The sequence below is a fragment of the Monopterus albus genome, unplaced genomic scaffold (genome assembly GCF_001952655.1).
Source record: "Monopterus albus unplaced genomic scaffold, M_albus_1.0 scaffold431.1, whole genome shotgun sequence".
In the NCBI taxonomy this organism is placed as follows: domain Eukaryota; kingdom Metazoa; phylum Chordata; class Actinopteri; order Synbranchiformes; family Synbranchidae; genus Monopterus; species Monopterus albus.
In genome coordinates, this window is record NW_018128311.1 from 146,642 (window position 1) to 158,651 (window position 12,010).

The following is a 12,010-nucleotide window of genomic DNA, read 5'->3' on the forward strand; positions in this document are numbered from 1 at the left end:
GAGAGCCCCCAGCCTCACAGACTCGCGGGGGTCCATCCATGGAGTCTCCTTCTTGCTCCAGATCGGTCTCACCAGGGAGACGGTCACCCTCGACCCTGGAGACCACTCACTGTCTGCTCTCAGGGAGCTCGTCTGCTCCATCGTGGATCAGAAGGTACATTTTGCAGAGTATATTTTTTGCTTCTGATCACTGATTATTACAGGTGTGACGATACACTTAGCTCAGGAGACAAGGCGATACACAATATTTTAACACTATCTTTAAAAAATCTTCAATGATATAATATCTGACTGGAAAAATAGTGATTTATTCGGCTGAAAGTCACAAAATGCAAAGCGGTGCAGGTACATTTTAAAATGTTTGAAATGTAGTGAATGTCACTTCAGTCCTACTTTGAGTATGAATTATCAAATGCAATAACAGACAACAATATGCAGCACTGTAAAAGGTTTTGCTACAGACTCAACTGACTGGCTTCTCTCTTCTATGATGTCACATGAGTCCCTTCAGACCTTATAACTGTGCATGAGCTTGAATGAGTTTAAAAGGTGTAATGATCCAATGATCTGGAATCAAAAATAATCTGGCCCAGTCCAAAAAAATCTAATTTTAGCCCATTGTTGGGTACGGTAATTTCTTCTTCACATAAACAAAGATGGCAACAGGAAATGATGTCATCTCTCTCACTTGGGGTGAAAGTCGAGCACAGCATTGTAGCGGTCAGCTGTGATTGACAGTGAGTCACACTGTAAATGGTTAAACATGGCTGACCGATGCAGCGCTACACTCAACTTTGGCCCAAAGTGACGATGTCATTTCCTGTCACCATCTTTATGTGAAGAAGAAACTGTTGTACCCAAGAAATGGACATTGTTTTTGATTCTGGATCATTGGAGGAGTCTGAGGATTAGGGAAATACCACAATTTGTGTATTGTCAAACAATAGCCACTGCACTGCTTTGACTTATTCAGGCTCACGCTGTTCACTTTCTCCACTTCAGTTGTACTGGGCACAGAGTTTAGGTAAAGCTGCTGTAACGTTCTGGGTCTTGTGCTTCTCATCTGCTCTCAGCTCGACTTTATCTCTCACCATCTGCTGGTTATACCCCTCGCGCTGAACGCACCACCTGTGTTTCCAGCACTTTACCCCTCGTTTTGAACGCACCACCTGTGTTTCCAGCACTGTTCCACCAACACTCACATAATGAATCCCTTTGTCCCTGACCCTGACCTAGACCTGATTCTAACCTGAACTCTAAAATCAAGTCTGAACCCTCAAACAGCCCTTTGAAGCCTTTTGAGTTATGGTTTCAATCTAAAAGCTGTCCACACGACCACAGGAAAACATGTACACACACACCACAAGCAAGACACACAAACCAGATGGGTTCGTCTGGTTTGCAGGAATGATGTCAGGGAGGGAAAAACCCAATGACGCTCTCATGTGAAGTTCTTCCTGAAATGTCCACTGTTGTTATGTTTCCAACCTTCAATCTGTGATTGATTGATTGATTGATTATTGGGACAGAAAGTGAATTTGGTCCAAACTGTTGGACACTTCACCATCCTCATGTTGCTTTGCTGAACAGTTCATACTTTCACTTGTCATCTCTATCATGTGGTTGTGTACAGCAGAGGAAAAGTCTTTTCACAGGGAATTTCACTTCCTGGTTGGAGTTGCTGTGTCAGCGCTTTTCATTTCCTGTTTCACAGCTGCATGTTGTGTTGAAGGAGCAGCAGGGTGGTCAGTTTGTTTCTAGTGCTGCTGGTAGTTCTCACCATGAAGCCTCTAATCTGACTGACAAGCAGGTGGAGAGTCCTGTCATTAATAAGTGATACAGCTGGGTCACAGATTAAAGTAAAAACCACCACCCAGCGTCCAGCAGGGCCTCGTCAGGGCTGTGTCTCCACAGCAGTGTCAGGTCTCCTCTGTCTGAGGAGGAAACATCCTCCTTCCAAACCAGATCCCCCCACTGTGTCCAACCCACTGTCGTCCTCATGAAGCCATTCAGTGACCTAGAGCTGAAGCCATGAGTCAGTTCACTGGTAGAAAATGAACCTCAGCTATTTAGAAGCAACAGTCACCGACATGTTCTGGTTCCACCTTCTTTAATGTGAGGAGCTGATGCTTTTCTTTGTCAGACATGAGAATCAGCTGAGTCTCTGTGGGTCTGTTGGTTGGACACAACAAGACATGAAGATGCCACCTTTGGCTCTGGAGAGTCACAGTGGGACTTTTTCCCCAGTGTCTGACATTCTGGGGATAAACAGATCAATCAGATCATCAGGACAGTGATCAGCTGATTGATCAGTGGACCCTGTTGTTTGGGTTCCACTCAGTCTGGAGGCTCCTCTCATTTGTCACCTGTCTGTACAGTAATTTGATTTATTTAGGATTCAATCCCAAACTGAACACAGCCTTTGAACATCAAATAAAAAGGTTTTACAATCAGTGACACTCCCCCGTAACACACTGTCGTAGTCAGTAGATATTAATATTGATCACAATGGGGGTAACAAGTTGTGATAATCTTTTTGGCCGTAATCTTTTTCAGACCTACAGTTCTCTGCTAGTTTTCCTAACTGATCTACAACCCAGAGTAGGCTGCAGCGCTCGGCCTGCAAAATGACATCATGACTGGAATTTTCTTTTCCTCCTTTTGTGCGAGCTGCAGCTGTGGGTGGATTGAAGCTTCAGGTCTGATTTACTGCTGTTGCGCCACCTCTCTACTGCTGTGTGTGTGTGTTTTTTTTTTTTTTTTTTTTTTTTTGGGGGTGGGGGCGAATAGGGAAGTCCCCCTTCTGCAGGTCACCACCCCCACCACCTCCGCTGTACACATACATACAGTCCCATCCTGGATTGTGTAATGAAACTCAGCGTCTTCCATATCAGCATTGATTCAAATGGACTCCCAGCGAGTGGTCGTCTGCAGCTTCACTGAGCTTTATAGCCTGTTAGCTCATAGTGTCGGTCAAATGTTTACTGTTTTGGTTCAGTCTCGCCGCCCTGCAGCTGCAGCTCACAGCTGTTTTCAGCAAACAAGCGCCAAATGGCAGACAAAGTTTCAGGATCGATGGATGCATTATTTTACAAACTGCTTTTTCTAAGTAGCTTTAGTTAACAAACTAGAATTCAGTAGCTTTGCTGTACTTCAATTTTTTCCAGCGTGAAGTAATTGGTAACTTGAAAAGCTACATTTTCAAAGTAGCTTCCGTAACACTGTCAGACAAAGGACGAGTTGGAGCCAGAAGATTATCGCTGTGCTTGAGTTCCCAGCTGACAGCAGGTTAAATACAGTATGCCACAGTTGGCATTATTGTAAAAACTGCAGAGCACGTCAAAAGTACTCAACAAGATTTTTGTGGGAATTATATAATCATATCTTTTATAGTAGAACTTATTAATAAAACGGAATATTTAGTTAGCAAGTTCTTGTTAGTCTTGCAACTGTATCACACTCCTAAAATGGGCCTAACTGAAAGACATCAGTTTACTTTTCAGAAAAACTATTTAGTTTTGTTGTGCAATGAACAAAGTTTTAAGATGGACATCATCTTCTGTGTGTAAAATAAATTAAAATTAGTTGATACTAAAGTAAAAAAATACACCAATCTAACTTTTCTAGACATCGGATGAGCAAAATAAATAACAGAATGATTAAAAAAAAAGGTGAAACAAATAAATAGTAGCAAATAAATAACACTTAAGTTCAAATAAATAAAAAAATAATAAGTACTTACAGTACACGGGCCCCTGACTAGCATTTAAAACCATAATGACCATCTCTTTCTCCGTTGCCACGGCGATGTGAGGGCCCGCATCCTCCACTCTACTGGTTTCCACGGTTACCAAGGTCAGCTGGCGATTCAGGTGAAGAAAAGAGAGAGAGATGTGTTTTAATGGTCACTCAACCTGCATATGTATTTATTTATATTCCCACTTTTGTTGTTGTTGTTGTTATTGTTCTTTTTTTATATCACTAACTCACAGACATTCTCATTTTGTATTTATATGATTGTGCATTGATCAGGATGTTTTACAGCAGTAACAGAAAAAAAAAAGATAAAACTTATTTTAATCACAGTTCCTACTGTTGCAAATGTATTAAACTGGAGTATATCAATGACAATGATGACAGAAATGGGAATTAAAGAAAGACGGCTCGTCCATAGGTAATAGGTGGAGCTGGATGTGCCTCGCTCAGTGTGGGATTTTTAATGTTATGTGAAGAGGTTTAATCCTGTCATTTATTTTCATTTAGGTAAGACATTAACAGCGTCTCTCGTTCTCACACGGTCTTTTTTTTTTTAACCTTTTCAGACCCTAACTTTACTTTTCAAGCACCATTTATCGTCTCATTAGAAAAAAAAATCCTTAAAAAAGCACAAGTTACCAGTTGAGTTCTGATCCTGAACATCAGGATCATCATAAAAGAATTTTAATCCTGTTACAGTGTCTATGCTTTCAGCTCACATTCATCTAAACTTTACTTATTTACTAAATCAAACAAAATCCCATTTGTATTAAGGAAATGTGTTTCCAGAGCCTTGGTGCAGCTACTGAAAAGGCACGATCCCTCCAACTAGCCTCGACTGTGGAAGCAACTGATTAGAAGATTTCAGATCTAACAAACAGTGATAAAGAGTTTTTGGTTACACTGATAGCTACTTATGTCCGCTCAGCTGATGATGGATCGGGTGTCTATAGTTCTATATGTCCATTAAATCTGGAGATTGTTAATACAGCTTATCTTGTTATATTACACAGCCTTATGTTGGTTTACTGTTTACTTGCCCCTTGCACGGGGATATGCACATGCACATTGAGAGCCGATGTACCAGAGTCAAATTCCTCGTGTGTCCGACACACCTGGCCGATAAAGCAGATTCTGATTCTGAGATATTTGAGAGACTCTGTTTAGTGCTGTTGTTTTGCTACTAAATGAATCCAGAGGAAACACTGAGGTCACTTTAAAACACATCGAGGAAAGAGGATGTTGTTGTGGTCACAGTGACAAATTGAAGTTGTGTGTCCGTGTGTAGGCCAGTGATTTACTCAGTGTCTGTTATACAGTTGGTAATGCTGTAATATTAAGGAGATAAACTCTTGTCTTTGGCCTTTTCATCCATTTTTGATCCAGACTGACATCTAGTCAAACGGTGACATTCATGGTTCCCAGATGGTGATTTATTTATTTATTTTTTTTTTTCATTTTTGGTGTTTCATTTTGTGACAGCATGAGGTTGATGTTTTCGGATTCATTTCAATTTATATCATTTTTTATCTGCAAAACTAATAACATTCCCATAAGCTGAAGTTTGTGTATTGCTACTTAAACAAATGTATATAATGATAAATATTATACCTGCTAAAAAATAAGCATGTTAGCATGCTGACAATAGCAGTTAGCTCAAAGTACTGCTGAACGCAGCCACTAGCATGGCTGTAAATGCTTAGTCTTGTTCTGTGCATATTTGTGTTGAGATATAAAGTAGTACAGTGGGTATTAGCAAAAACTGTTTTATCTGCTTATTTATTTATCTGCTGTCAACTGGCAGTAGATGTGCAGTATTTTATAACTGGCTGCATTTTGAGAGGTTTCTTTTTGTGTGTGTTTCATGGGCTTTAAACCAATTTAAAATCTCACTTGTCTTCGTTGATGAAGAACAGTTGCAGGTGCAGGTGTGTGCACGTTTTTTCATTTGTTTCATTCAGCACTGATTTTAGCCTTTAACTTTGTGCATGAATGAAACTCCCACACACACTCGGAAAACCTTGACCCACTCAGCACTGCTTCCTGTTGTTTCCTGAATGAGGTGACAGAGCGAGCGGATACTGGGAAAACAGGAGCGCGGCTGCTTACCTTCACATTTCCCATCAGTCCATTTGAGCTCTGTCCCTCCAGGCTAAATGCATATGTGCTGCGGAAGAGTTGAAGACTTTTATTGGAGCTGAAAGGCTCTTAACATTCTGTAGTGGAAGATAATGGCTCTTTTATTTATTTGTGCTCTCCACATCACTGCCGAATGCTTTTATAACCTGTTGCCAGATGTGTGGAAAAACATTACATGATAAGCTGCTGTTAGCCAGTCAACATTAAATAGATGATACATGAAGAGTTTCTATTTTTATATTACAAAAAAAAAAAAAAAAAAAAACTGTGGACAGAAATGTAGAAGTGTTCACGGCTGAGGGCTTTATTTACTAGTACTAATAATATGTGAAATAATGTGTATACTATAACTAATGGCTATTTTGATTGTTGATTTTAATCTGCTGATTATTTTCTTGATTGTTTTGTCTATAAAATGTTAGAAAATATTTTCCCACAGCCCAGGGAGACATAATGAGATTCATTGTTTATTCATTTGTATGGTACACACCACAAAGCTATTTAGTTTATGATCATTTATGTTAAACAAAAGCATCATTCTCAAATTTGAGAAGCTGGAACCAACAAATGTTAGCTTGAAACATGACAAACGATTAATCAGTTATTATATAGTTGCTGATTTTTTTTTTTTTTTTCCCATTCTTAAGTAATCCGAGGTTTCTTCTGTCTTCGCCAGGTCAAACATTTCATTTGTCCAGTACTTTGTTTATGACAGAATACCTGTAAAACAGATAACATTCCCATTAGGATTAACAAATGTTAGCATGCTAAGCTAAAATGGTGAATATGGTAAGTACTGTACTGGGTTAGCATTAGCATGTTAGCAGTGTCATTGTGAGTGTGTTGCTATGCTGATGTTAGCTTAGCCCGAGTACAGCCTCACAAGCTGTTACTTAGCTAGAGAGAGTTGAAGGCGAGGCAAAGACACTGAAAGAGATGAATACAGTCAGAAATTGTTCTTCTCCATGGAGTCATGACTCAGTCAAAGCTCAGCAAACAGACGGCACACATTTATACTGTATCATTAAGTGTCACTCACACTCCCGAGAATATTTTTATCTTTGAAGTCAAGAAGAAATGTTCATAAAGTAACTTCAAAATCACAGAAACAAGGCATTTCAGAACTTGCTTGAGAAATATTTCATTTTAAAGTTTTCTTTAGTATCAGAATAATTCAGTGACAGTTGTCTGTACACCTCTGGGCGCACTGCAGACAGGAGCTGCTAATAGCTAATTCAGCATATTTTAATGGCAGCAACATGTAAACAAATACAAGCCATGGAAAAAAGGGGAGTCTGGTACATTTCTGACATTACGATAGCATATTTGGTGTCTTGATCTCCTGATTAAATTATATTTGTTTCCAAGTTTTTGTTTTTGGCAGCAGAAACACCTGAACGGTAGAAGGACCAGTAGCTTTTTCTACAGAGAAAAACCAAATGTAACACGCAAGACTGTTGCTGTGGACAGTTTAAATTACAGAAGAAAAAGACTGAAAAACAAGTAGGTAATTGAGGCTGTAATGATTACTGGGGCAGGGGTTAAAAATTACACACAAAAGTTAAAATCATTGATTGGAGCAGGCAAAATCACTGCACTGCCTTTAGAGATAAAGTCCAGACCAAACAGAGCTGTAGTCTTATTTTCATGTTGCCTGATCTGACTGGAAGAGTACAGTATTTTGGAAGTTCTTTCCCTCCGTCACGTTACATACCAGAAGTAAATCAAGAAAATTGAAACCTGAAATAATAAATCATGTTTTAACATGAAGTTACAATATGTTTTCTTTGTGTTTGTGGGCTGAACATTGAGTGCCACGTCTTTCCTTTTAGAACCATTATTACTAGGCTCCATAGACATGCAACGAGTGCTGCACAGCTCAGTAAAAGCAATGGGCCCTGGCTCTAGCTCCTGTAGGAGGAGTCAAAGGTCATGGCACAGCCTGGAGGTTATGGCCTTATTGACCCTGGTGACTAGAACGAGGCTGTGGAGTCATCAGAAATCTGGTTTTGGTTTGGTGATGGCGCCAGAGAAGGGTTGGAGATGAAAAGGGTTGTGTGTTAGTGTACGTGTGTGGGTTAAGCCTGGTTAATGGAGGATTAACCATAAAGAGGGGATAAGTGTGTATTAAACACACACTTTCATCCATTAACTCAGCTGAGTGTATTTCTCTACTCACCTCCAGAGAAGCCAGCAGCTGATCACCCGCTGTAATGTGATTGGCTGAAGTCCAAATGTGTCATGGTCACAGCCAAACAGAAGAGTCTTCACCTCAGATTCAGATTCACGCAGGATGCGAGTGCTGGTTTTGAAGCTGCTGCAGGATCAGAAGACGTGCAGACGTGTTTAATCCACAGTTTTTCTAAATTGTTTTTGTATCATTTTAAAGAGACATTAGAATAAAGCTTGTCAAGTTCAGTTGCATGCAAAGGTTTGGATACCCCTGAGTGACAAAGAGATGCAAAGTGATTACAGATGTAAAACAATCACAACAAGATGCAAACCAGCTGTAAAGGAAGGTATAACAACTAGAACTGCAAGATGACCACACAGACACAAAATGACTACAGCAAGATTAAAAAAAAAAAAACTTAACAGGAAACAGAGGGATTACTACAGGACACAAAATGACTACTAGGCTGATTTTCAGTCTGGGGGTTTTCCTCCTTTGTGGGGGTTGTGGGACTTTTACATGTGTGGGCCCAAGGACCCATTGTCTCATTATCTGTCCATGGACCTTAGTTTGAAGCTCATCCTTTTGCTGCTGAGAGAAATCATCAGTACAGAAATAACAGAGTGACTGTTCCCTTTCTTCTTCTGTAGCAGACCGCCCTGTTTCCTGTGTTTCTGTCTGAGTGGTGTTGTGTAGTAGCCACATGACTAATGGCTGCCGGGGGTCAGTGACAGCACCTCAGCCATAATTCATGATAGACCGCCTCTGTTTATGTGTGGTACATGTTAATGTGATCCGAGCAGCTTCTGTCTCATCACCTGTCGTTTTGGTTTCCTGCTGCCTGCCTGCACTGCAGGATCCATGCTGCATGCTCCCTGCACACCGCTAACATCCTGCTAACACAGAGAGCAGCTCGGGGCAGGAAGCTGCTCCACCTGCCCGTTTGCAGGCTGCAGAGGCTGCTGAGCCCCAGATCCATTGCACACACACTTCATCAAAACAGCACACACCTTCTTCACCATCCTCCAGTTCAACTGTCATTTTGTTATGATTAGGAAGACTTCTTAGTTGTTTGACAAAAAAAAACTTAAGCTTAAAAATTTGTTTTGGTTTAATTAAAAACATTTTGGTAAATTCCATGAAAATGTTACTTTGTCTAACACATTCTGATTATTTTATCAACACGCAGGGAGGTTGAACAAGCCACGTCACAGTGCACAGGAACAAGGTCCAGAAAGGACCAAACCAGAGATTCTTCTTCTTCATGTTATGCTGTTACTGCAAATCACGTCATCAGTACAAATGCTGTTTGTCTTCACTACCAGCTGTTTAACCATCATGTTGAGGTTCCTTGGAAAGAATAATCAAGCTCTAGTTGCTGGAAAGCCCTCGTTGTTTTGGCTGCTGGTTAACTTTGAACCAAGAAATCCAGTTTTTAAAACCAGACTTTCAGAGGTGGTTGGTCAGCGGCAGCTCAAAGTTTCCCATTGTGGTACTTCTGTGAATTAGTTTCACCACATGTCATGTGTTCCTCCTGTGAAAAGGTTATGCACTGGTTAACTTTGAGAACAGGATAAAGTCATGAAAACAAAAACGTCTCACTCAGTAGAAAGGTTGTTGTTCTGATGAGAATCTGCTGACTCAGGACATCAGGTTATCTTACTGGAGGGGTCAGAGGTTGGGAGGTTGGAGTATTGTCTTGCTTAAGAGCGCTTTGATCCATGTAAATATCTGTTACAGCTTCATTTTCAGTTTGCTTAACTTTTTGATTTGAGAATGAATCCTGAACCATTTCTCTGACGCCTCCCTCAGGCCAAACTGTCAACCCAGAACACATTGCCATAATCTTATAGATTGATTTTTGTTAAACTGTCTCCTACACTTCAGTTGTTGGTGCACTCATTCATCTTCTGTGTAGTTTGCGCTCAAATGGAACCATTTCCTTTGCCAGCTGTAGTAACGTGCCTGATCTCCTCCTCTTCCTCAGTTCCCTGAATGTGGATTTTTCGGGATGTTTGACAAGATCCTGCTCTTCCGTCACGACCTGAATTCGGACAATATCCTGCAGCGTCTCACCTCAGCGGAGGAGATCCATGAGGGCGACCTGGTTGAGGTGGTGCTCTCCGGTAAGCAGTAACACTTTATTCATAGTTAGCCCTAATGCAGGTAACCTGACCCTGATTCCAGCATTACACAAGTATCGGGACTCTGTCTTTGGTGCAGTGACCTCTGCAACAAATGTTTACATCTTAATAATAATTTATATATCATTAAACCAGTCTCTCTGTATTTAGTCACAATCCTACTCCCAACCTCTTTGGTATCTGAAGAATAAACATGGTTGGAGAAAAGTAAAAGTGCAAAAATCTTCAAAATAATGATTAAAAGACTCTTGCAGACGTGTAATGTTTAATTATTATCACTATTAGCAGTATCACAATTATTAGTACAAATGGTGTTAGTCATTGTTATGAATAAATGAGTCCTACATTGTGTGGCAGAGGCCTGAAGCTGTGATGTTTCTCCAGCTTTTTGATATTTTCTTTTAGGAACTTACTTTACTTCATTTGTTTATTTTACCTAGTTTTGTCTGTTTCCTTGATCTTGTCAATCCCCCTCTGAGGGCAGAGCACTGAGGTTTCCTCTGCCGCAGCGTCACCTCTGATCACCATCCACATTCAAACCATAATACTGTGTATAGGATTGTCATTTCTTGGGTCGTGTCAACAGGCCGGGTTGGTTGTAAGAAAACCAAAAGTGACACCTTATCCGCTGAACGCCCAGATAGAGCAGTGGTGGGTTCAAATTACAGAGGAGGAAGTAAACGAAGTTGCAGCCTGAACCCAGAACCACTTCCTCCCTCACCTCCTCCTCCTCCTGCTGCTGCTGCTACTACAAAACCTTGTATATCTGCTGGTTTATTTCTTTATTACTGTCACAGTTCCTGCTGCTACAGAACGCAACTCTAGTGCTGATGTCTGGCTTTAAGAAATGCTGAAGCCTTTACCACAAGGAGAAAAAAGCTTTCCTTTCTGAGTTTTGGCTTTCAGTTATAGTTTTCTTTTCATTATTATTGACAAGCCAGTTACCTGCCATATTAGGATTCTGACGCCCCCTGAATGCATCACTGCAGGACATCAACACAGTACAGCTGCTTAAACCTGTAATTACAATCTGTAAAGCAAAATGGTACAAAAAAGGCCTGCAGCTAACAAATATCTTCATTATTGGTTTATTACATCAGTTACTTTCTTAATTATCTGTTTGGTAGAAAATGTCAGAAAATTATCCATCTGAGTTTCCTAAATCCCAAGGTGATAAGGATCCAAAACCGGATGATGTTCAGTTTACCAGCTCAGAACAGCACAGACACCAGAAAAGACTGTACACAACAGAGGCAGTACACAGATTTCAAGTTTTTGCTCTGTATTTGCTCATTTCAGCTCTCGCCACAACCGAGGACTTTCAGATCCGGCCTCACACGCTCTACGTCCACTCATACAAGGCCCCGGCTTTCTGCGACGACTGTGGCGAGATGCTGTGGGGGCTAGTCAGACAGGGCCTCAAATGTGAAGGTAAGAACCTGCTTCCTATGTGAGGTTTGTGGTCAGGCTGTGTCACCTTACATGCAGCTGGTCCAAACCACATCGGTGAGACTCCTCAGTGGACCGTGCCTCCCCAGGACTGGCCTCTCTTCACCAGCTGCCAGAAAAGTACAGAATTGAATTTTAAATTCTTTTAAGCCCAGCATCTCTTTTCTTTAGCATTTTCCTTGTTTTCATTCAGATGTTCTCTTTCTTTATTAATTTTCTTATATGCTTTTTCGATGTCTTGTTTTATTCGATTGTAATTAACAATCAAATGATCTATTTTCTCTAGTTCTGTTGCATGTTGCTCAACATTTGTTTTTAAATATGCTACATAAATAAATTAAACTGACTT

At 40.6% G+C, this 12,010-nt stretch overlaps 1 protein-coding gene across 2 annotated transcripts in view; it reads left to right on the top strand.

The window, feature by feature from the left end:
* Nucleotides 1-12,010, top strand: part of LOC109952083 (serine/threonine-protein kinase D3) — a 28,223-nt gene that overhangs the window by 3,226 nt on the left and 12,987 nt on the right. For both annotated transcript variants that reach the window (XM_020586942.1, XM_020586943.1), the window contains exons 4-6: nucleotides 1-154; nucleotides 10,056-10,194; nucleotides 11,512-11,643. In XM_020586942.1, coding sequence (XP_020442598.1) covers nucleotides 1-154; nucleotides 10,056-10,194; nucleotides 11,512-11,643 — 425 coding nt within the window. The remainder of the gene's footprint in view (nucleotides 155-10,055; nucleotides 10,195-11,511; nucleotides 11,644-12,010) is intronic.